The sequence below is a fragment of the Alnus glutinosa genome, chromosome 9 (assembly GCF_958979055.1).
Source record: "Alnus glutinosa chromosome 9, dhAlnGlut1.1, whole genome shotgun sequence".
Classification (NCBI taxonomy): Eukaryota; Viridiplantae; Streptophyta; class Magnoliopsida; order Fagales; family Betulaceae; genus Alnus; species Alnus glutinosa.
In genome coordinates, this window is record NC_084894.1 from 3,898,266 (window position 1) to 3,923,609 (window position 25,344).

Below are 25,344 nucleotides of genomic sequence, written 5' to 3' on the forward strand. Positions count from 1 at the left end.
TTAAAGTCTTCAGCTTATGTGAATTAAAGTGGGACCCCATTTTATTAAAACTCTTTCATTTAATAATTAACATTTAACCCCACATATATTTAAACTACACTCTACCCATACATTTTATTATTTATCCAACTAAGACTCATTATCATTATTATTATTATTATTATTATTTATTATTTCCTAAAAACCCATTAGTAGTATTTTATTTTTCCAATTTCCATTATTATATCTTAAACTCATTTTATTCACATAACATAAATATTGTCACTTAATTAAAAGTATAATTATTGGTTCCATCTAGTTAATAAATATAATTCATTAATTGTTCAATATCCTATTTATTTTCTTGGTCGTTACACTATAGCATTTCCGAGCCTTTTTGGAGTCCCTCCTTCCGCATGATTAATCAAATTCCTATAATAAGTACCAGCATTCTCAATAGTTTCCCCAGCACCACCAGCAGATGGCCACCCACTCTCTGACACAACAATTGACAAACCTCTTCCATTTGCTATCTCAAGAGCAGAATACAAAGCATCCATCAAGGCATCAAAGAGATTTTGGTACTCCAATTGACCATCATGTACTACAGTCCCTGGTGCATTAAATAAGGCATTGGAGACTGATTGGTTATTGTATCTAACTCTGAAGTAGGGGTAAATGTTGGCAAGGAGTGGTGCTCCATTACTAACCAAGAAACCAATGATTGGTTCCATGAATGTCCTTGCATTCTCACTGAAAGCACCTGCTGATGGAGGATCAAAAACACCCAACAAATTTGTGTCCACAGCAGTTGAGACCTTGATTTGGTTTTGCAGACCAGAATCTGCAATTGCTTTGTAAATGCTTTGCAGCAGGAAGAACAAACTGGGCTGTTGTACTGGTTGGATCTACTTCGTTTCCAACATTAATGTATTTGAACTTTACATTAGAAGAATAGTCCGTTATATTCCTCTGGACCCAATCAGAAGCAGCAGATTGGTCGGCAAGGGCTTGAAGGCTGTCATTAGTGACGCCAACCATGATTTCTATGTAGGAGTCTCTAAGGGCCTGGAGAATTTCTGGGTATGGAGAGTAAATGCGCATCCTTCCAATGCCGTATGTTTTGCAGAGACCTACAACTTCTGTGTCAGGTGGTAAATTGTCTCCATTGCCACTTCCTCCATAGCAAACACCCAATGATTGTGCACCTTTTTGCATTGTATTGAGCAAAGATTTAATGGGTAATTAATTCAAAGAAAGCAATATAAAATATTACAACTTCTTTCTTAATCAAAACATGACTGAAATATCCTCCATTTTCATTGTTGAGCCCGAGGATATATATACGGATATAAATTTCTTCCAAACCAACTTGGTTTTTAAAAGTGTCATGAATCGTTTGAGTACTTCTCATATGCTAAGAACACGTAGTATTTTTAGAGATTTGAGTTGAAAAAAATTCCTCCAAGTTTGAAATAAATTTCTGTCCTATATACCATGCAGATACTTTCTCTTTTTTCACATTTCTTGCGGTATGTATATTTATATATATATATATATAATGAAGCCATGGATGAAAACAAAAGGAAATAATTAAACACTAGTTTTTCAACACATTTCTTGTACGGAAAATGAGCGACGACGAAAAAAGGTGGACGACTTCCAGAAACCTATGGTGGTGGTCGATCCGTATAAAAGTTTATGGCTCTTACTCACTCTCAAAAGATGTCTTGAAAGAGGATGAGACATCATAGCTTATAAAATTCACAAGTCATGTATATCTTGGCGATGTGTGACACTTTTAACACATCCCCTCACGTGTGGCAACTTTGGCCAAACACATGTTCAACATCGAGAGGGAAAGGCTTATCATCGTCCAAATAACCTACTCTAATAGCATGTAAAAGTCCATGAGCCTTACTCTTAAAAGGCGCATTGAGAGAGGAGAGGATACCATGGCTTATAAAGTTTCCAAGTCATATATCTCTTGGCGACGTGGGACACTTTTAACAATTCGGCAGTTTGAGAATCAGAAGCTAAAACTTGGAAACTAGTTTCGAAATTTAAAAACAGAAACTATAACTAAAGTAGCTTTTTTAGTCAAACCAAAAATATCATTTTTTGTCCCACTAAAAAATACGGAAAACATTTTTCAACAAATATTTCACGCCGAAACAAACGGAGCCTTAGTTTCACATGCTTGGAGTTCCTTATCAAAACAGTCATATGGAAACTGCTAAACTTATGGTAAGTATAGTCAAATCACCGCTTATTCTTAAAACTTAAGCTTAATTATAAAAAGAGTGGGCTTAATTAATATTATAACTCTCCCGCTCACCATCACATAAAATACTTAATTAAAATGAGCGACAAACTCATGACCTAGAAAAAAAATGGATCCTCAATTTTCAAACCAAGACACAGCTCAACATCCAAAGACTAGACAATGCAATGCATGCAGTATAAAGAGAGAGAGAGAGAGAGAGAGAGAGAGAGAGACCTTTTAATTCCAGGCCAGATATGAAGAAGAAACCAAGTAGGAATATGGGAGCCAGAAAAGCTTTGCTATTTTTTGCATTGAATAAAGCCATGGATAAAAAATAAATAAAGGAAATGAGAAACCAATGTAGTGCTTAGAATTGTTGACTTCTAGACAATGTTGCATATTAGACGTCCAGAGATGGAGCTGGGGTAGCCGGTAGTGCATGCCCCCAGTTCATTTGATAAAAAGAAAAAAAGAAAAAAAAAGAAAAAAAAGAAAAGAAAAAAAGAACAGAAAAGAATAAGTATAGTTTGATTTTCGGTCTATTCGGCCCCTACCTGATCATTTAATTTTTGGTCATACCCATTATAAATTTTGGCCTATTTTTGCTGTTAAAGTGTAGATGAATAAGCCTTTTAGAGCTTATCTATGTTGATTGGTTCTTTGTGAAACAGTCTATAATTTCTGAAGAAATAAAAATGAATTAAAGTATGGGTGCAGGCTGAAAACAGATGAGCAAATTTCTTAGCATATTTTTTTGGAAGTTCGTTCTTGAGTGCTAGGAACTTGGGAAGAGGAAGATTTAAAAAAAATAAAAAAAAATAAAAAAAAAAATTCTTGAGAACATTTATCTTTGCAGGAGTTGGAATCTTAATGAAGAAATTTTGAGTTAATAAGCGGTTCAGTCATGCCATGAAAAACACCGCTCCACTATATTGTTACTGATATTACCTGGTAAATGAAAGGAAATATTGGTTTGTGTTGTAGATGATGTAGTGTAGGGTTGAGAATAAAGAAGAAAGGTATTGTAGAAAATATACATTTTTTTTTTCAAGCACATAAGAGACTCAGGAAGGTGTTGAAAACTTAAAGATGAAGAGATATCAAACCCACCTAGTATATTTTGTATTTATACTTTGACCATATATTTTAATTTATTTTTGAGAAAAGTACACATATCCCCCCAAACTACCATTCAATTATCAATGTCTTTTCAAACTACAAATTATGTTAATGTCCCCCCTCAAACTACCAAAAAATGTCAATGTTCCCCCAAAAATACCCTTCAGAAAATTATTAAAATTAAAAAAAAAAATTATTAAAAAAATATAAAATAACAAAAAGTTATACAAAAAATAAATAAAATTTAAAAACTGGTTTTATTTTTTTTTATATATATAATTTTTAGTTAAGAAAAAATCGCTTTTCTCGTTTTTTTTTTCTTTTTTTTTTTTTTTAATTTGTTTGTTAAAAAATAATTTTTTTAGTTTTTAGTTCTTGTTTGAATTCATAAGGACATTTTTGTCTTATTAAAAAAAAATTATGGTACTTTTTGTCTTTTTGTTGGTCTTAGGGAGAACATTGATATTTTTTAATAGTTTAAGAGAGGACATTAACAATAAAATGATAGTTTGAGAATAATATATGTACTTTTTTCTTTATTTGTTGTTTACCTCCTTCCCAACCAAATATTTGGCTCCATCCATATAGGGACTTGGATCCTCTCCAGCTGAGTTCAATTGGAAATAAGCCCGAATGGGAAATGATACTTGTACTCTTGGGGTACAACAATGGTACAACAATAAGACACATTGGGGTGGGACCCATTGTGTCTTATTGTTGTACCATTGTTGTACATTATGAGTGTTTAGATCATTTCCCTTCCTTAATTCCATTGTCATTTACCCCGTCAATCACTCCATCTATCGCATGTAAAAAGACTACACAAACATCAAGATCCTGAACAGCAAACTTACAACATAAACCATAAAGTCTCTGCTACATCTATTTGTCTACATTCAACTATTTTTCTTAGAGTAATGATTCACTACCATCTAAATATATAATTTTTTAGGCAAGGTGGTCCCTCACCTTAATTTATTTTTTAAAAATAATAAAACTCAAAAAGTAGTGGGAGACCACCTTGCCACATAGGCAAGGTGGTGAAAAGTTGTATCTTTAGGTGGCATTGAATCATTACTCATTTTCTTATTACGAAGTTTGTTATTTAAAATGCACCAAAAACGTTTAACTGCATTTTTAAAAATTATATTCTCATATCGTAATTTTTTAAAAATGTAATTTCAATCGATTTATTTTTTATAATTCAATTTAAAATCATATTTTTTTATCTAAAAAATCGCAAAACCATACGAAACTTAGTTTCTTTATAAATTAAAAAACCCATGTACCTGCCATTCATCCCATCAACCGACATTGCTCCGATCTTCAAGGCACAATCAATGTGTGCTACATTGTTCTGTCTAATAAGCAGTAACGCAGCTAAGTGTTCATTTAAATTTCAAAATAACCATTAATGTGTGCTACATTGTTCTGTCTAATAAGTATTAATAGGTGTGAAGTTACTGGGTTGCTCTAATTATATTTGTAACGACTTAGAAAAAATGTTATTCATATTTGTGTTATCACTTTAAAAATAAATAGTTAAGTTGCAATTAAAATTCCCTAAAATCACTTATAAGTTATAAAACACGGTCTCATATTGTAATGAACTAATGTGAGACTTAGCATTCATGAGTTATTTCATAATTCATCCAGTTCATGTGGGCAATTCATCTTTTCAATGTGGGACTAACTTTTCTAATATGTTAGTGGTAAATCACTACTTATCCCTAAAAGTTTAAGTTGATAGGATAAAATTTAATCATTTAATCAATACTTTCACACTCCCTCATGCGTGGGCTCAAACTTCATTTTAATATGTGAGGTCCAACACATTAAATATTTAATTGAAATGAGAGATAAACGACGGAGTAAAAGTTCGAACTCAGGACCTTTGGCTCTAATACCATATTAAATCACCATTTATCCTTAAAAGATTAAGCTGATAGGAAGAGATAAATTTAATCATTTAATTAATATTTTAACAGTTAGAAACTTAGAATTACTGTTCATTTTTTTTTTTTGAAAAAGTCAAATTTAGTCCTTGGGTTTTTGCATTATTCCAATTTAATCTCTGGGTTTCAAATTTGACAATTAGGTTCTTAGGTTTTAATTTGATTTTAAATAAGCCTAATCAACCTATCGTATAATTAATTTACAATGTGTCAAGTCAAACCAATATAATGATAAAACCTGGTTCACATTTAACTCGATAAGTGCCAACCGTAAATTTTGCATGACAAATTTACTTTAGATTACTAATTTATGTAACTAAAAAATTTAACCCACCCCCCAAGCGAGGGGCAACCACCCCTGACGACTTCTTTTTTTTATTTTTTTTATTTAATGCATATTTGTAATTAAAATGAATTTATCATATATAATATTCATGTCAAATGAGAGCCACATAACAGTAATTTATTGGTCTAATTGATAAATTATTAATTAATTGGACGACAAGTTGAAAGAATGACCCATATGAATTGGAGTAAAACCTAAGAAACTATTTGTTGAAATTGAAAACCCAATAACTGAATTAAATCGTGGACTAAATTTCATTTTTCTCTTTTTTTTTTTTTTTTTTTTTTGGCTGCACACCTGATTATTAACAAAAACTTTATCTCTAACAAAACATCCAATGTGATCCCAAATGACCCATTGCAGCTTGGGCTCGATCAGACCTCTAATAAGAAGCCCTGGGATCAAACATTTTAGGCAGACTTCCACAAAGTCCAATAACTGTGTAAACAAGGCCTTTTGGGGTCTATATTTAGGCTAAAGAAAAGAAGACCCATTTGGTAGTCAAGATTGGATCTACAAATTGTGAGAGAGTCTAAATGAAATCTATTTGGCTAAATAAATTTTAGGTTATTCAGTCATTTATTCAAGCAGGTAAATCTCGTATGAGTTATCTCACAATTGCTTCCAAAATTATTAGCAATTTCCTTATCCCGGCTTTTGCCCTACGTATTGCCTTTTATAATCTTTCTCCACCAACATCCTCGCACGAGAAATCGCTTGATAGGTAGGGACATAATCTAATTTAATTTTAATAGGGATCAAACTTGATTTTTAAGTTTAAAAAATATATATTTCACTTAATAAAAATTTGTTCAATAAATTTTTTTAAATTAGATGAGCCATGGCCCCCGGCCTCCCTTATAGCTTCATCCTTGTTCAAAATACAAAGAAGGCACAAGTTATTTAAGAAAATGACAATATTGACATAACAATCTTGAAATTTTTTTTATTAAATTATCGTTACAAAGGTTGGTTAATCGTGTCATTGAGTTCAAGTACTCGGATAAAAAATGGTTAATTACACTTAACCTCTTTCAATTATCACTCATTTACACGTTACCTTCACGAACTATATTAATTGTCACACCAAAAATTCCATTCCATTAGCCAAAGTCATTAACAATGTCTTCATTCGAACTCTTGTTCTAATGGATCCGAGTGCTATTGCGATCCGTGCAACCACCTACAGAGTGAGGTTACCAATTATGGGTATCACTAGGTTGCATTATGTCACCCCAAGTTGGACTCGATCAATCAACTAGTGGATATCGCGTTGTGCAACACCTGAGCACCAAGGTTGTACTACAGGTCTCATAAGACGTGCAAATCTTACTATAAGAGGATTAAGGGTATGAATAATACATGTTGAGGAGAGTTATGACCATTGTTATGTACATGTATCAATATGTATACTTGAGCACATAAGCATGATTTTCTGTTTTACTTTCCTCTTAAGAACTTGTAATGCGTGAAACCTATTTACTCACATATTCCGTAAAGGATGGGTTTAATTATGCTTTCTCGCATGACTTACTTATTAAGTCGTGGACTTATTTTTTCACATTTAAAACATATGTTTTACAAATGAGGAGGCCTTAACGACTGCTCTATAAGATTGAGAGGTAGATGCAGCTATCTACAACCTTATATGCTTTTATGTTATGATTGATGTTTAATTTACAAGTTTTGGACAATGAAGGATAGTAGTAACACTCAAGGTTATTTACTAGTTATTTAATCTAGGGGTGTTATAGTTGGAAGTTTCACACCACGAGAGTTAGAGATTCCGATACCAGGTGAGTTGGAGGTCTCGACGCCAGAAGGGTTAGATGTTTTGCCCTTGTTACCTCGGGCACTTCTCGACCGTCTATTCGACATTTGGTTTTTGTTGAGAAACTACTAATCGTCTCTACACACAACGTCAAACTGTTAAAACGGTTAACCATCGGTCGGAATCAAAGAGACCGTTGTTGATGTGGTATGGGAAGAGATTACGTGTGGTGCAACCAACCATAGTATATTTGAATGGTGAGGCCTCGGATCCACAGATCCAACAACAATAATAACAAAAATAATAAAATAAAATAAATAGAAGAGGAACCTTGTAAGTGATGAAATCGTGGTGATCATTTTGCTTGCCATGAAGGGATAGTCAACGCAGTTGGGTTGTGTTTGTGAGGAGGAGAGGAACACTTGTAGAATTAAAGCCAACTATTAAATTTTGAGAAAAAAATTTCATTGTTGATGACTTGATATGGCTAGCCCCCACTACACGTGTCATTGATAGGCTACAAAGGATAACATTGATATTATCAATGTTCTTTAGGAATTTGGATCTAAAGAGGAGACACTTCTCTTTTTTTCTTTTTTTCTTTTTTTTTTTTTTAAAAAAGAGAGAGTAAAATTGTCTTTAAAAAAAGAAATGAACCCCCCTTCCCCTACCCCCCCCCCCCCCCCCTCTCCCTTTTTTTTTTTTTTTTTTTTTTCTTTTCTTTTTTAAGAACCGGCTCTCTCCATGTAAAAGATGGTAAAATTATCTTTAAAAAAATAAAATAAATAAAATGAAAAATTTTATCCCTTTTCTTAAGGAACCGAAGATCCGGTTCCATTATTGAGGGATACTTCAATTCAATAGATAATGATTGGTCAATTCTCAATAGTATTTTATTTCTTCTTTGTTCCCTTGAAGTTTTAGCAAACTAATATCATTTTAGTCTAGTCAGGGTGAAGCCAACTTTTTAGTCTTTAGAGGGGCCAAATTGAAAAAAAAATCATTTGAAAGGGCCAAAACTTAAGAAAAAAAAAAAAAAAAAAAAGAGTAAAATTTAATTTAATTTTTTTTTTTTTTTGGAAAAAACCTTTGGCTTGGGTGGGAAGGCGAACTTGGCCCGGAGTCTAGTACTAGTTGTGTAGTGAATTTGGCTTGAGCCCATTTTTATATTGGGAAATGTGTTATCGGATGACATAATGAAACACGTGTCTTAATCTTAACGAATTCAATTCCACAACAGACCTTGTAGAATTAGGGATGTAATGGAATGGATCAATAATCGGCAGCAACACCCTGTATTATTCCTAATCTAAGTTTAAGCCAGTTTTTGCATCCTTCTTTTCTATTTTTGAATATTTTAGTCAAAATTCCATGCAAGTGACAAACTGACAATAGCCATTGAATTATAATTAAAGATTGTTTTCACATAATTAGTTTAAATATAACAGAAAAGAGATTCAAATAGCTTTCTTACCATGTTTATTACAAGTTGAGTGTGTATTTATATATATACACACAAGTGGATGTAACTTTAAGCATGTCTCTTGGGTATCAATCAAAATGTCAATTTAAGTATAAAAAGCACAAAATGATGTTAACATGAACAATTAATCTTCTTCTTTGGAAAAAATAACAAAGATGGCTTTAATGTAATTCATTGAATAATATACTCATAAACAAAATTAATTAAAATTGACAGTTTCATTATTTGTTTGATAGAAAGGTCAAAGAGAATAATAATAATAATAAATAAATAAAAGAGTTAGAAGAATGAATAATTCGCTCGAAAGGGCAAAAATTTTCTTCAACCTCAATCCGAAGAAATTCCCTCAATCAAGTATATTAAATCGATGTCACGCATTTCAATTTAATAAGCGGTATTGAAAGAATTAACCCGAGAGATGAACATTTCTTGTATATGTTTTGTACATTATTTTTACAAATGTTTAATTTTCATTCTCTTTGGATTTATATAAGATTTTCGCCATAATAATATTTATTGCTTTTTGCAGTAAGAAAATTATATGAGAAAAACTATTTAAAAGAAAACAGAGATAAAACAATAAAGAAAAAGTTTTTTTTTTAAAAAAAAAAGAAAAGAAAAGAAAAGAAAAGGAAAACAAAAGCAAAAGCAAAAACAGAAAAAGAGCTTTTTGAAAACGCCATGAGAGGATCAAAAACCTGACCCATGAAAAACAGAGGAATGAAAGAAAGATCTTTCACCCCGTGAATTTGCAAAAAGAGTTGTCTTTGTCCCTCTCTTTCTCTCACCCTTCAAACCAAAGAAAGATAGGTATAGACCTTGGACGAACACGCATACACACGCACCTTCAAACACTTCTTATTCAAAGTGTAAACGTTGTTATTCAATATCAAGTTAGGATTGGATGATCAGACAGCCCCAGCAACACTAGCATCCTCATCCGTCCGATTTGATGACGCCCACTTTGACATGTCGCCGGCGTTGCTAGACTCTGGAGCTCCGGCACACATAACCCCACAAAACAGCAGCCTCAACGGTCAGGTTTCTCATCCTCTCTCATTCAGTTTTTCTGGGTTTCCCTCAAAATCTGTGCCAATGAATAATCAAACTTCTGGGTATTCAAATTATTCGAATTCCAATCAAAGTAATTCCAATCTCGGTTACAATACGTCGTTTGTGAGATCGGCGCCCGGTTCTTCAAGGCCGAGATTTGTGAAGGCGAGGAGGCAATCGAATTCTCAGAATTTGAGGCCAACGGCGGCCTCGGACGCCAGGTTAGACCCCGGTTTCAATCCGTTTCGTCCCGTTTCAGAGAGTTCCGTTCCGGACTCAGCTGCGTCCCAAACCGGGACTTCGGTCTCCAGTGGGTCTGGGTTTGGTAAGAGTGGAAGTGAGGCATTTGTGTTTGGAGCGAATAGGTTCGATTTGGGTGTTAGTACGAGTATGGGGAGATGGGATTCTAGTGGAGGTTTGGAGAAAGGAGTGGTTGAGGAAATGAACAATTTGAAAATTCAGAGTGAGAATGAGTTTCTCTATGTCAAAGATGGTGTGTTTAATCCAAATGCAAGTAATAGGCCAAGTTCAAGTCTATCCGGGGGGTCAGGGAGTGGTGGGTTTGTATTTGGAAGTGTGCACAAGAAGAGTTCTAGTATTGATGAAAGCATTGCATCGGAGCTTCCTGTGGAGATGAGGAAGTTGAACATTGAAGGTCCAGGAAATAGTGAACGTATCGAGAAAATTAGAGATGGAAGGTTCAATTTAAGTGTGAATGATACGACCAAGTTTGGGTTTGGGCGTGGCGACAATGTGGGTAGTTCCTTTGATAGAAGTGTGGAAGCAGAACTCCCAAATGAATTGAAGAATAAATTTTACATTAAAGAACCTGGTCAGTTTGATGGTGGTAGTGTTGTATTTGGAAGTAGTAAAAAAGGTGGTGCTAGAAGCTTAGCAGATAGACTTTCTGATCAGATGAAGAATCTGAACGTCAAGGATTCTTTAAATACTAGTAGTTTTGAAAAGAATGAAGCTAATATTAAGAACAATGACAAAGGCAACACTGTCTTGGGAAGCAGTGAAAGTACTGGTGATTCGTATGGTGGAAGAAAAGAAACCCTGCTGTCGAGGAAGATGGAGAAGTTGAAATTAGGAAGTGGGGCAGGAGACTTTAATCGATCAGGTGCAGGGCCCTCTTCCTCTCGAGTATTTGTGAAGGAGATGCAAATGGGACATTTTGGTGATATGTCATTCCATGATCTTGATAAATCAGTGCCCACAGAATTCACTTTTCAGGTGGGAATGCAGGGTAAGGATACAAGTGGTAGTCAAGTTTCTTTAGACCAACCAAAAGATGATGCCGAAGTGGGTGGAAATGTTGCATCTTCATCTTCATTCTCATCTAGTGACACTGAGTTTAGCTATACAAGCAAACAAGTTGGTACTGGGATGCCCTTTGTAGAATTTAAAACACCAAAACCAAAAGCTAACCTATTTTCAGGCTTAAATCGGAAAATGGAATTCAGTGCAAAGAGAGAATCAGTTAGAGACACAAGATTGAAGAAAATGACTAGAAACTTGAAACATCCTACCCCAGTCCAGATGTGGCCTGGTCAAGATTTTGTTTCAAAGGAAAGTGGTTCCCAAGAGAACCCAGAGGCTTCTGAATCTTATTCACCTATGGATATTTCCCCATATCAGGAAGCACCGGCTGATAACCGGCACTCAAGAGAAAATTCTGTGACATCTGATGAGTCATTCAGACTTGATAGCAATGAAGCAACTAATTCAGCAGCAATGGTTTCAACTGATGCTATAGATGAAGATTTGATTGGAGAAACTAATTCAGCAGCAGCGCTTTCAAGTGATGCTATAGATGAAGATTTGATTATTGCAGCACGATGCTTGGATATAAATGAAGGTGATTCGATATGCCAACAAGCAAAAGTTGGAAGTTTTGAATACCATTTTGATAAAAGTGTTGGTGCTGGAGGCCAGGAAGAGTCTGTTTCTGGGGCTGAAACTGAAAGCTTCAAGTCTGCAGCTGAGGAGGTGGACTATAATAGTGATGGTGCTATTACATCAAGAGAAACTGAACCCATTCCAAGCTCAAACGTTGAGAGGCATGATAGTGATGGCAGGACGCAAATTGGTGTTGCTCCAAGTTCAGAAGAGATAAGTGGGTTTAAATTCACCTTTGCTGCCTCTTCTGCCGCCCAAAGTCAGGTATCTGCTTCAAAACGCCACCAGAAAAAGAAAAATTTGTTACAAGTTGGTCATGATATGAAAGATTCCAGTCCCAATGCCAAAGTTTCATACGCATCATCCTCTGTGAATCGGTTTCCATTCTCTGGAACTTCATTGCCTTCATCTCCTGGGAGGGGTCAGAAAGGAGATCTATCTACTTCTCAATCCAAGGTTAAAACGAATTCTGAGGTAGAAAATAGACAGGAGGTCAAGCAAGAGTCTGCTGCAACTGTTGCAGCTCAGGAAGCATGTGAGAAGTGGCGACAAAGGTTAGTATCGGTTTAAATCATCTTCTTCTCATTTCTGTCCTTAAATTCACAAAATTTTCTCTCTTTCATTATATCTTACTCTACAGTTGGAGCATTTAGTAAGTTGGCTATGTTCTTGTTATATATTCTCATTAAAACCTCTAGCTTTGAGATAACATTTTGTTTGTTGGATATGATATATATCAGGGGAAACCAGGTCTATATGAGTGGGGATCTGTCTAAAGCTGAGGATTGTTACACAAAGGGGGTGAACTGTGTTTCTATGAGTGAGACATCTAAAAGCTGTCTCAGGGTTTTAATGCTGTGCTATAGCAACCGGGCAGCAACGCGTATGTCTCTTGGAAGAATGAGAGATGCACTAGGAGACTGTGTGATGGCTGCTGCAATAGATCCCAACTTCCTTAAGGTGCAACTTAGAGCTGCAAAGTAAGGGTTCTGATTTTTTTTTTTTTGAGTTTGTGGTGACTTTATGTTGTCTGCATATGCTAGTTTATCTCTAACAAACTTGTTTGCTGGTGAAGAATATGTAACATTTCTTTAATTGCATTCTTGGCGATATTAGTACCCTTTTTGTGTTGTATTGAACTGATATTATCTTATCAATTAGTTTCAGCTGAAATGAATTGGATATGCCATTTAAGTAACATTGATACTAGATTCTCTATTGGTAAACGAAAAGTGAATATGGAGTGGAAGTAACCACTCCTCTTGATTTCTTTGTACATTTTTTTGTTTAACTAGTTTCTTTAGGCTTATTTGTTATGCAAATAGATAGCATATTTATTCTCTGAGTATCCTCAGCCTGGATTTTGTTTAACGATGATGGGAGATTATGGGCTTGTTTGCTTACTTTTTTTTCTCTTTCCTTTTTCCTTTCTATCCAAAAAAGTCAAAACATTAACAAACATCTTTTCTACTCACAAAAAATCAAAACTCCTTTCACCTTTATGTCACATCAAAACACAAAAAACACCTCTTAAAAAGGTTTATCAAACACCACCTATATCCCCTAATCCATGATTTTTAATTTTTAATTTAATTTTATTGAAGTTGTTACGTTGCCCTTGGGGAAGTTGAAGATGCATCAAAATATTTCAAGAAGTGCCTGCAATCAGGAAGTGACATCTGTGTGGATAGGAAAATTGCAGTAGAAGCATCTGATGGCTTACAAAAGGCTCAGGTACTGTAACTTACTATTTGGAATAGATCAGATCATATCATAGTATTTATCTTAAATTTTTTCAGTGTCTGTTAATATGAAAACTTTATATAGCATCCAAATTGAACATAATTACTTACCACTATCTAATAATTATATACTCTTTTAATGCAATACTTTTTATGAGGCAAAAGTTTGACTTACACATGGAAGGGATTTGTGTGTGTGTATCGCCGGGGGGTGGGGTTGTATAAGGCATAGGTGAATAGGTGATATCTAACTTTCTGGCTATTTTTATGGTTCGCTAAAGAATCATGCAACTATATCTTTCATCTATAGAGACCATTTCAGATTTTGAAGATGCCAAGAAACTCCTAGTCCCTAATCAGTCTAAACCCTGAACAGCCTACAAGGAGAAGCAAAGGATGAAGCAAGGTTGATGCATCTTATTGGTTTCATCCAAGATGTCAGACATGCTTGGGTCTTGGTATGCTGTGGCTTTAAGATGAAAGCTCTTGTGCGACACTTTTAGCACTTGAAGTAGGATTATCAAGTCTCTGCAATTGAAATTGTTACATTAGGAGAAGCATGGGGTAGAGATGGACATATCTCATTGCCTTGTTTTAGTTAAGCTCAAGTTGAGAATCATATCAGCCAGAATCTCATGTTTGCCTGCTTTCTATTGAAGTTTGTGTTTTGCAGGTGGAAACTTCACTGCATATAGATTTTCTTGGTTGTACAAGGTAATTGTAGATCTCCCCTACACTTGGGGCAATTTTCGTTTTCTCTGGGAAGAGGAAAGGAAAAAAGATATCTGTGATAAACCTTCTGTATGTAGTCGTTTTTTCCTGTCCTTTTCTAGGGGTAGTCTAGCCGAGATGGAGTGGTTAGGTTTCTTATTGTGTAATTTTGCCAAAGGGTTCTTTCCAATTTTACTAGTGTTTGGTTGGAAGGTCATCCTTCCTGAGTTCGGTTGTCAGAATGGTCATTATAAGGGAAGTAGTCCTTGATCGAGTAGATTATGAAAGGCACTCAGTTTAATTGAGAATTGGGTCTTGAAGAGATGGGTTCTAGAGATGTAGTGGAAGGTTTGAAGCTCAATAGGGCAGGTAATTAAGAGCATTCTATTCCAGGATTTTGTGAACATATGTGCTATCCATCCTTTGGCTATGCATCTTGGTTGAGCATTTTTCTTGGTTCACCAATTCTGCACCTTCAGTGGTTTTTCCTAGGTGCTTCGCATTTGCTTTTAGACATGTCTAGATGCACATTTGTCAAGCATTGTTTGGAGGCGAGTTTGGTTGATTGAGGACTTATGTAGTAATTAATAAAAAATAAAAAATAAAATAGTTCCATGGTGTCCACCCATACTTAACCATGACATTAAACTGATCAGTGCCTGGAGTTTTTAAGAGATTTTAGTTATAATATAGTTCATTGGTGGTCTTTAAACAAACTTGAGCTGTTTATTTTTATTTTTTTCTTAAATCTTATTTAGTGAGCTAGCATTTTTTCTTTTGAAGAGTTTAACTTTCTGATCCCCCTTGCTCGTTTGATCAGCATTGCTAAATTGTAAACTATCAGTTGTCCAATAAGTTAAAGGGTTGATCTTTGAGACAAAAAAAGGAAAAAGAAAAAAAAAAGTGTTTTTATATGTTATGAAGGTAATTCAGCCATCATAGCTGTTTCCTGTATGTTGATGAAGGAAATGAAAGCACTCCATCAAAAGCTTAGGGAGCAGAAATGAATATTTGTAGAAACTGTCTTTGCTTCTTCTAATTTTTGGGTGAAATGGAAGGTTAGATACTGTTTGTTTTTAGAACACATCTTATTGGTTCTTGCAAATGAACCATTTGAAGGTGGGAATTCATTAATTTTTTCGTGTTGTATAGCTCAAAAATATACTCCTCCCATCCCACAATGGGTAAAAGTTAATAATGGCATGCATTTTAGTGAAACAAACACTCTTTAAATGCCCTTGGATGGGTTAAGAAAGAAGGTTTAAACTTAAAAATAGTGACTTTAGATTTTAGGGTCATATGAGAAGTTGACTTAATAAATGCTTTCATTTTGGGGACCTTGATCTATTTTGGGACAGCCCAATAAGGAAAGCACACCGTCTATTGTGAGACAGAGGGAGTATTATTTTACAATATCACTATGTAAAATTGTCGCTTCTCTTTCTTCATCTGTCTAAAATTTTATAACGTAGCTATTTTGGATGTTTAGTTGTTATATTACTGCAATTTAATTACAAGATTGTTGCCTAATATTATATTGTTCTCTCTTAAATGATTTTTTGTAACAACTCAGAGAAAATACTAGCAACATCTGTACTATCACTTCAAAATGACTATTCAATTTAGAGCTTCCCTAGAATTGCTTATAAAGCCTAGCCTCACCAGTAAGAAACCAATGTGGGACTTAGCACTCATGAGTATCTTTATAAACCACCAACTCTCTCTATGTGAGCTACTTATCTTCCTAATATGGGATTGGGGTGTTACGTTTTTAGTTATGTAACTATAACAAAATGCCGTCCAAATTTCTGATTGTATGTACTATTTGGCTTTCACTTTCTTCATGATGAATTGGATATCTGGTATCCAAACTAATTTGTCTTTTACTGTCTGGCAGAAAGTGTTAGAAGGCATGAACCGCTCTACTGAACTTTTGAAAAGTGTCATGTCTAGTGATACAGAGACTGCTTTGGAAGTAATTGCTGAGGCCTTGATGATAAGCTCGTACTCAGAAAAGTTACTTGAAATGAAAGCAGAGGCTCTTTTCATGGTTTGTAGCTATTTTTATGATACTGCAAAATTTTACTTTGAGAAAAATGAAATCTATCAGACGTCTGTTGTCGGTTTTGTGTTAACTTCTGTATCATTTGGTAGCTCCGGAGGTATGATGAGGTGATTCAGCTGTGTAAGCAGACCCTTGGTTCTGCTGAAAAGAACTCTCCCCCAGTGGATGCTGATGGCCAGGAAATAAGTCTGCATGGTTCTGAATTCTTGAACAAATTTTACTTCAAACTTTGGCGATGCCGCCTGATTTTTAAAGCCTACTTCCATTTGGGAAGGTTTGATGAGGGTCTTGCTTTCCTTGAGGAGCAAGAGGTCAAAGTATCTATCACAAATAGGTAATTTATAATCCTCGCAATGTGAAAGCTCCCCCTCCTTTTACATGTTTTATTGCAATGAAGGTATGTTTTTGCCACATAAAGTTCCTAATGTGTACTAGAACTTTCAGGAGTGGAAGCAAGGCTCTGGAATCATTAATACCCCTAGCTGGCACTGTACGTGAGCTCTTGCGTCATAAGGTATGCTTTAAAAAATTATTTGCAATTAGTGCAGTTTTTGTGCTTAAAATGAATAGAGTTTTGTCTGTATTGATTTTCTGTTGTTCTCAAAACAGGCTGCAGGAAATGAAGCATTTCAGGCAGGACGGCATGCAGAAGCAGTTGAACATTATAGTGCTGCTTTGTCATACAATGTGGAGTCACGTCCTTTTGCGTCTGTTTGTTTCTGCAATCGCGCTGCTGCATACAAAGCATTAAGCCAGATTACAGATGCTATTGCAGATTGCAGCCTGGCTATAGCTCTTGATGGAAATTATCTTAAGGTTTTCCTCTGAACCAATACTATCTTTTAGGTCTTAGATATAAAATTGTTGAGGAAGAAGTTTTGAGGGCTGACATCCGGTGGAGATTAAACTCAGTACATGGTAATATCTTCACGGTTTTAATTCAGAAGTCTGTAATCAACTCGGAAGCATCAACATAATTACCAAAAAGAAAATATAGCTGGGTCTTTTACGGAATTCCTTTAGTTTTGAGGACAGCAAATGATCTTTTACTGCTATTTCAAACAATTAGAATCATTTAATTTTTGGATGCGTTTGTAGTAGGAAGAGCTAAAAAAGAACAAAACTGGGTCTCTTGTATTTAAATTGTGAAGACCCAATAGAACATGTATGCGGAAAGCAAATGAGGTCATCTAAATGCCATGGAAAGCACATCTAGTTGTTGAATTTTTTTGGGCTATCTAGATGGGGTTGAGTGAGAATAGATGCAACCGTTTGGGTTTCCTCTAGTCGTAGTCTTAGAAACCGCTAATCTCAAAAGTTTAAGCTTTAAGGAAGTGGACTAATCATGTATATCATGCACACACTAGTAGTTACATCCCACCACATACAGGTCCGAAACTGCATGTGGATCCCGAATTGGAACAGAAAGATACACTATAACAGAAATTTAAAGAGGTGGGATTCCTAGGATTCAAACCCAAGACCTTCTAGACAAATCAGACTCTGATAGCATGATGTTAGATTCCTTTAGTCCCAAAAGTTGGAATGGGGGTATAGTTAAACTTGGCAGGTACGGGGACCCGGAATGGAATCCCCGTCATGCCCTTCTCCATTGTCATCCCTAATGTTTTGTTTGCTGGCACAATGGAATCCAGGTACTTGGAATTTTCCTACATTTTGGGCACCATGAGATGGATTAGTGAAACAGATGACATTGTCTGTCATCTTCTTGTGAAAATAATGTCTGCTATTTGTGTTTTTGTTTCACAAATTTGGCTTGTGTAACTGAACCTTCTAAAGCAGCATTGCTTGCTGCTCAGCTTGGGTTTAAATAGTTGGTACCCAATTTTGGTAGTGGTGTAAGTTGCCTGCACTGATGTTAGAAATTGGATTTCTGACCAAGTCCTCTGGAAGATGGCACTTTAGGAACACTTGTGAAGTTGAGGTTTTTGCCTATATTGCTTTCTGATTATTATTTAATTTGATTTGTCCCTCTAGTCTGTTATTGTTGTGCTCCTTTATGTGTGTATGTACGCATGTTTATACTTTTTGAAATTGCTTATTTTGTATCTTTGATCGTGGGCACTTTATTTGTTTGGTTTCATATGCAGAATTCTCAGTATAGATAAAAAAGAGTCACTCATAGAAAAAACCCTAATTATGTCGTCTTCAGTTCAGCAACCTCATTGGTCATATTTGTGCTTGATTGTGCTAATACTTTGACAGGCAATCTCAAGACGAGCAACTCTCTATGAGATGATCAGAGATTACGGACAAGCAGCTAGAGATATTCAGAGACTTGTATCTCTTCTCATTAAGCAAGTAGAGGAGAAGACCATTCAGTCTGGAGCTTCTGATCGATCGATCAGTGGTGCAAATGATTTGAGACAAGCTCGTCTGCGGCTTTCTGAAATTGAAGAAGAAGCCAGAAAAGAAATCCCCTTGGATATGTACCTTATTCTGTAAGTTTCTCTTTCTACATGTGATTCCAACAGGTTCTGTTTAAGTTGCACTTCCTTATGGATATGTTGCTCTCTAGAGATTATGACAACTATTCCGTCATTGTCTAATGCAATAAGGTAGTCTATACTACATTTGCCTTTTTTATTTTTATTTTTTATAAGTAAAGTATATTCAAGAAACGCAAAGGGGCGCAACCCATAGTACACAGGATGTATACAAGAAACCCCTAATTCAAATAAAAAAGAGAACACCTATCTATAAATTCAAAATAAGAACACTCATGCATAAACTGAAATTTCTCTCTCCACATAAACAATGTTCGTAGCATCATTTTCTTCAAGTTCATCAAGTCAGTCTCACAATCTTCAAAACAGCGAGTATTTCGTTCCCTCCAAACACACCACATCAAACACAATGGAACCATGCGCCAAATCGGTATCAACGTCCGATTGCCCTTTTGCCCCCTTCAACTCCCCAACATATCTTTCACCGACCGTAGCATTACCCACTCCACCCCAAACATTTGCAGTATCATCATCCACAATTCTATAGCAACTATACAATGCAGAAACAAATGGTCTATGGACTCTCCATAAATCTTACACATGTAGCACCACTCAATCACAATAATGTTTCTCTTTCGTAAATTATCCAAAGTTAAGATTTTTTCCAAAGCCACCGTCCACACAAAGAACGCCACTCTCGGGGGGACCTTAACTTCCCAAATACTTCTCCACGGAAAGCTGAATAACTTCTTTCTTTTTGTAAAAAAATTAATTTGGCTCAATGAAATCCATCATATAAATCATTTAGCCATTTTGATGTAGGAATTGCTTGTATCCTTTTATTCAGTAAGCTGGTCACTGATTTTGTTTTTATCTTTATTTCTTTTAGGGAAAAGTCCACGTACCCCCTTCAAATTACTACCTAATTGACAATGTCCCCTCCCCCCAAACTACCAAAAATTGTCAATGCCAAAGCCCGAAAAAGAAAAAGACAAAATTAACCCTAAGTTTTTTTTCAATTAGACAAAAATACCCCTATAAATTCAGGAAAAAAAAAAGAGAAAAACTAAAAACTAAAAATAATAATAATAATTAAAAATAAATAAATATTATTTTTTAAAAAAGAAAAAGAAAGGATGGTCGTTGAACCACCCCCATGAGTTCCGAGGGTGGCCGATCAACCCCTTGGGGGGTGGTCCTGCCACCCCAAGTTTTTTTTTTTAAAAAAATGTTGATTGCTTCTTTTATTATTATTATTAAGGGTATTTTTGTCATTGGGGGGGGGCATTGACAATTTTTGGTAGTTTGGAGAAGGCATTGTTGCAATCTAAAGTTTGGGAAGAACATTGTCAATCGGGTGGTAGTTTGAGGGGATATGTAGACTTCTCTCTTTCTTTTATCTATGATATGTCACACACTTCCCAAAAAAATTGGTCTTATTGAACACTTGAGGATGCAAAATTCGTGTCACCCAATGTGCGAGACTTATTTGGACACTAATAAAGATTTTTGCCTTCAGTTACCTGAACAAGTGCAGATTTTTCTTGCTTTTTTTTTTTGTTTGTTTTTTTCCTTCATCTACAAAACAAGTGCAGAATTATAAGTATATGATTTATCTTCGTCAAGAAACTTGTTCATAGTTTCAGTTTCATTATTCTTTTGCTCTATGTGGTTCTTATGCATGCAATTCCTATTATAAGGGCGTGTTTAGATGAGTTTTTGAAAATTGTTTTCTGTTTTGGGTTTTGAAAAGTGTTTTCAGTATTTAAAAATCGAGTAGTGTTGTGATATTCGCATCTGAAAACTCTTGGATAATTATTTTTGAAAAGTATTTCTATGGAGCTTTAATTACTAAATCCATCCATTTTTTTTATATATATATATATAAATCTTGTGCAAATATTATGGAAGCCTCTTACTGGATTATTATTATTATTATTTTTTTTTTTGTACTTTACTCGATTTTTTACTTTTAGACCATAGTTTTAAATTTTACAAATTTTAGACCTGAGTTTACAATCATTTAAATCTAAGACCTTCACGCATTTTTCAGTCAAATAAAAAAAATGATAAAAATTACAATCATACCCATCCCATAAAAAACTAAAAAGAAAAAGGAAAGAAAGGAAGAGGCTGGGTTATGACCGGTCATGGTGGCTAGGTAACTGCAACCCAACCATGGTCGCGGCTCTAAATAATTTTTTCTTAAAAAAAAAAAAAGAAAAAAGAGGCTGGGTTATGACCTGACCATGGTAGCAGGTTACCGCCGTGGTTGAGCAACCAAGCCATGGCCTCAACTAGGTCATGGGCAGCGACCGCAGCTGGGTGACCCAGTGTATCCAGCCACCACTATGGCTCGGTTCCCCAGCCATGGCCATGTTGGGTTGCCTAGTTGCAGGTGGGAGGGAACCCACCATGGCGCTGCAACGGCTGGGTTGTGCCTAGCCAGCACAACCTTTTTCTTTTATAGGAGCATAACATTGTTTTCAAAGCCGCTTTTCACTTGTTTTTTGATAACTGAGCGTGTGTTTTGAAAACATTCTTATATGAGTGTGCCTGAATTTATCCTTGTTGATGCCCTAAACCTTGAGATTTTGGTAGATAACAGACCAATGCTTGTTACCTGATATTTACAGACATATACAGAATTGTAATTCTATGTGTGGCATAAGGGAAGTTGTCTTTAAAAGTGTATAGCTAAAAGTTCTATATTTTTCTTTAAAAGTACTACTTTTTTTCCTTGGGAAAATGTTGCTGTTAAAGCAACACAATCACTTCTGAGTAAGGTCGTTAATCTTAAGCTTTTAAGATCGTGTGCTAATTAAAATTATGACTGCAGGGGAATCGAGCCATCTGTTTCGGCATCTGAAATTAAGAAGGCCTATAGGAAAGCTGCACTTAGACACCATCCTGATAAGGTTTCAAAATGTGTTGATTCATTTACTTGTGAAAAAAAGGTGCTGATTTATTTATGTGCTTACTGTTATTTAACATTTTAAACCAGTCCTTTCTCCATGTAGGCTGGTCAATCCCTGGCAAGAAGTGACAATGGTGATGACAAGCTGTGGAAGGAGATAGCAGAAGAAGTTCACAAGGATGCTGACAAACTCTTTAAAATGATTGGAGAGGCATATGCAGTACTTTCAGACCCTATCAAGGTGTGGTATGCATATTATCATTATGCAGTCTATTTATCTTTCCTTGGCTAAAGTTTGAATAGTTTGACGCCTCTTTCCTTGTTTTTTCTTGCATAGAATATCCTGTTATGAAATGTTTAACTACTACTTAGAAAATGTTGTTAAGTCAATCCCAAATGTGACTTTGCACTTGGCAGGGATGTTGTATTAGTTGGCTTGCTCAATTGGGCACACAACCTGAGATGCTTTTCTTGGCACTAAATACAAAGTTGCTCTCACTTGGATGATAAATGAAATTCTATCTCCGGCCATTTGGGGGTGCGAAAATAAAAAATAAAGCTGAATGTAAATTAGAAATAAATAGTTAAGGACAAAAAAAAAAAAAAACATGATAACTCAGAGGAGAAGTAATGCCCTTATAAGAACCTTATCGAAAAGTACTAATCAAAAGAACCTTATCGAAAAGTAAATGGTGTTTAGGAACAATACTTCGAACAGGACTAGAAATTTATATAGAAGCTAAACCTTGATATTTTCTGAGAATTTCATGTTGTTAGAACTTACTTTCTTATTATCTGGTTGTCTTCTATTACATATAAAAAAAATTATCTGGTTGTCTTCATTTTTTAATACACACTGCAGTAGTCATATATGTGTGTGTGCACATGCCACAAATTGCTCCGGAATTGGTATTATGAGAGCAGTGCTTATTATGTGGAACATGATGATGATATATACACTGGACTACTGAGTAGGTGCTAACCAACTAGCAGGGAATCACCTGGGGTTGCCTAGTCTTATTAACAAGCATATGATAGCCTTTCAGCCTTTTCAAAAGTTGCAGACTATTTCAGTCATCACTTATTTGCTCGAGTGGGATGCTACTGTCCCACCCTTTCAATACCTTGCATTCCTCTTCATGCTATTTTATATTTTATGTCAAAGAAAGGTGGAATTCACTTCTCTAAACTCCCATTTATTGGAGCATTACTATTTCTCTTCTTGTGCCTCTACATTTGAATTTGATGCCTATGTTCTTATTAGATGCACACAAACATTGCACGCATTATGTGTGTGCTTGTTGATTGTTCTAGTCAAATTAAAGTTAGCAATTAACATTGTTATGCCAAGATTTTAGAATGTAGATATGCTTTGTTAATACAACTATGCCAACCAAAATAATGTTGGAGCCAGTTCAAACGTAATGTATCTTATATAAATGGACCCACAGGTGTTATATTGGATTTGAATCAGATTTCGAATTAATCTATATTGATTGACTGTCTTCATTATTTTGTTGCTAGCAAATGCCACTATTTTTTGTTTTGGATCTTCCAAATCATTCGTGCAGGAGGTCCAGACCCTTTTTCTTAACTCTTTGACAACACGAAAAACCATTGTTCAACTCTTCAACAACATGGAAAACCAAAGGCCTCTGCGCTTCCATCCCTTGGATAGATAGAGAAGGAGGGTAGGGTAGAGGCCTCTGGTATCCCCTCCAGTCAAGAATTGGGCCTCACAATCATTAGCCAATATGCTTTTCTCAAATCACTATTATTGGAGTTAGAAGAAGGGGAACCTGAAACAGATAGAGGATGATTTATTTAAGCTTTTAGAATATGGTGCCTTTTGACCAATAGCAACATTAAAACATATCAAATTTTTCCCTTGTTGATTGAGAATCGTATCTGTGGCTTCTGCTGTTTTTCCAGGCTGTCCATCCCCAGTAATTAATTCTCGCTGACCACGTCCGATGGGGATCATCGAATCAATGGCAGTAAACCCTATTTGAATAGGCTTATATATGGAACGTCTCGGAATAATACCAGGAGCTGGAGACTCAATTAACCGAGATACAGAAGCTGAAATTACCCCTCAACCATCAATAGGTTTAGCTGGGGCATTTATAACATGACCTGAATAAATCTCACTTACTGGTATATGATATATAAAAGGAAAATCAACTAATATACTAAACGGGTTTGGATCAGTTTACGTGTATTCTTTCTGTAGAATGATGTGGGCCTCCTTGATGCTCTTTCATCCTCAAGGAACCTGTAAAGTGGAAGATTTAATTGCTTGACGAATGAACTGATCACCTGATCTCAGGATTGAAGTTACTAATATTATGATTAGGTTCCTTTTTTTTCTTTTCTGTTACTGTTTGCCCTTCCTTTACTTTGTATAATAATCGTTAAACCAAGCTCTATTATTTTGTTATTAATTTTTCAAACTCTCTACAATCAAATTTGGTTTTTATTTGGGGGACTACTTTTTTTTGCAGCGTTCACGGTATGATGTCGAAGAAGAGATGCGGAATGCCCAAAAGAAGCACAACGGAAACAGCACATCTAGAACTCATACAGAACCCCAGTGTTATCCCCATGAAAGAAGCAGCACTAGGCGACAATGGAGAGAGGTCTGGAGATCATATGGTAATTCATCCTCTAGAGGTTCAGAAGGCAATCAATGGGACAGGTATTCATGAAAATTTTGTGTGGACATGCATGATTAGATTCATCAACAAGTCAGAGAATGGGCTAGTCAGATGTTTGGATGCCTTCTAGTCATTACTTCAGCCACTTTTTCAGATATAGTGCCATTAGGATGGCCATAAGCTTGAGTGAGGTTTGGGTAGTTTGAAGGATTCATGAGCTTTTATTTAGAGAAAGAAAGAAAAGGAAAGGAAGGAAAGGAAGAAAAAGACGGTAAGAGCTCGCTCTTATACAAGTCTGAAAGAGAGATCTGACTGACTGTTTGAGCTGCATAAATGTTTTGGTAACATGCACAGAAGAGATGAAATGTGGCAATTCCAGGAAGAAACTTATTGGCCTTGGCAGTTTGCTAGTCCTGGCTGAGTCTAAACTAACAAGTGCTAAGAAATGGATGTTCTGATTGGTCCGGCAGTCTTTGGTATGCTCCTATATGTTGGTTATATGTTTTTTTTTTTTTAAACATTCATCAAGTACAAGAGGGAGATATAGTTTGATGCAGCGATTGTACATGAGTGAGAGATTTTTGATTGTATAGTTTTTTTGTTTATCATGTTATTTTGCTATTCCAGAAATGAAGAACCACCACCCACAAAAAAAAAAAAAAAAAAAGAGGAAGTTTGGAAGGATTTTTTTCATTGCATTTTGTCCTTCAGTTTGTTTATGTTTGGTTTGAACTACTAATTGCCTAAAGAAGCCAAGGGTTTAAGGTAGATAGTGATGGAAGTGGTGTCGAAGCCCAGATTATTCATTATTGTCCTTCAGTTTTATCGAATGTCCCAAAAGGAACAGATTATCGTTACTTTATCCTTCAATATTTTGGAAAAGTTTTTGTTTTGTTGGCCAAGGAAATTG

The 25,344-nt window shown here is 35.4% G+C and overlaps 2 protein-coding genes across 2 annotated transcripts in view; one reads left to right on the top strand and one right to left on the bottom strand.

Moving 5' to 3' along the window:
• LOC133878581 (glucan endo-1,3-beta-glucosidase, basic vacuolar isoform-like) overlaps positions 1-2,592 on the bottom strand; it is a 51,316-nt gene extending 48,724 nt beyond the window's left edge. The window contains exon 1 of the mRNA XM_062317150.1: positions 2,480-2,592. Coding sequence (XP_062173134.1) covers positions 2,480-2,570 — 91 coding nt within the window. The 5' untranslated portion in view covers positions 2,571-2,592. The remainder of the gene's footprint in view (positions 1-2,479) is intronic.
• A 6,963-nt stretch (positions 2,593-9,555) lies between these two features.
• LOC133877367 (signaling mucin MSB2) lies at positions 9,556-25,039 on the top strand. The gene is made up of 11 exons (XM_062315641.1): positions 9,556-12,428; positions 12,615-12,854; positions 13,479-13,608; positions 16,225-16,377; positions 16,482-16,726; positions 16,837-16,906; positions 17,002-17,208; positions 18,619-18,854; positions 21,700-21,778; positions 21,881-22,018; positions 24,282-25,039. Exons 1-11 carry the CDS (start codon positions 9,889-9,891, stop codon positions 24,483-24,485), a joined length of 4,242 nt encoding a protein of 1,413 aa, XP_062171625.1. The 5' UTR covers positions 9,556-9,888; the 3' UTR covers positions 24,486-25,039.
• Positions 25,040-25,344: the final 305 nt, after the last annotated feature.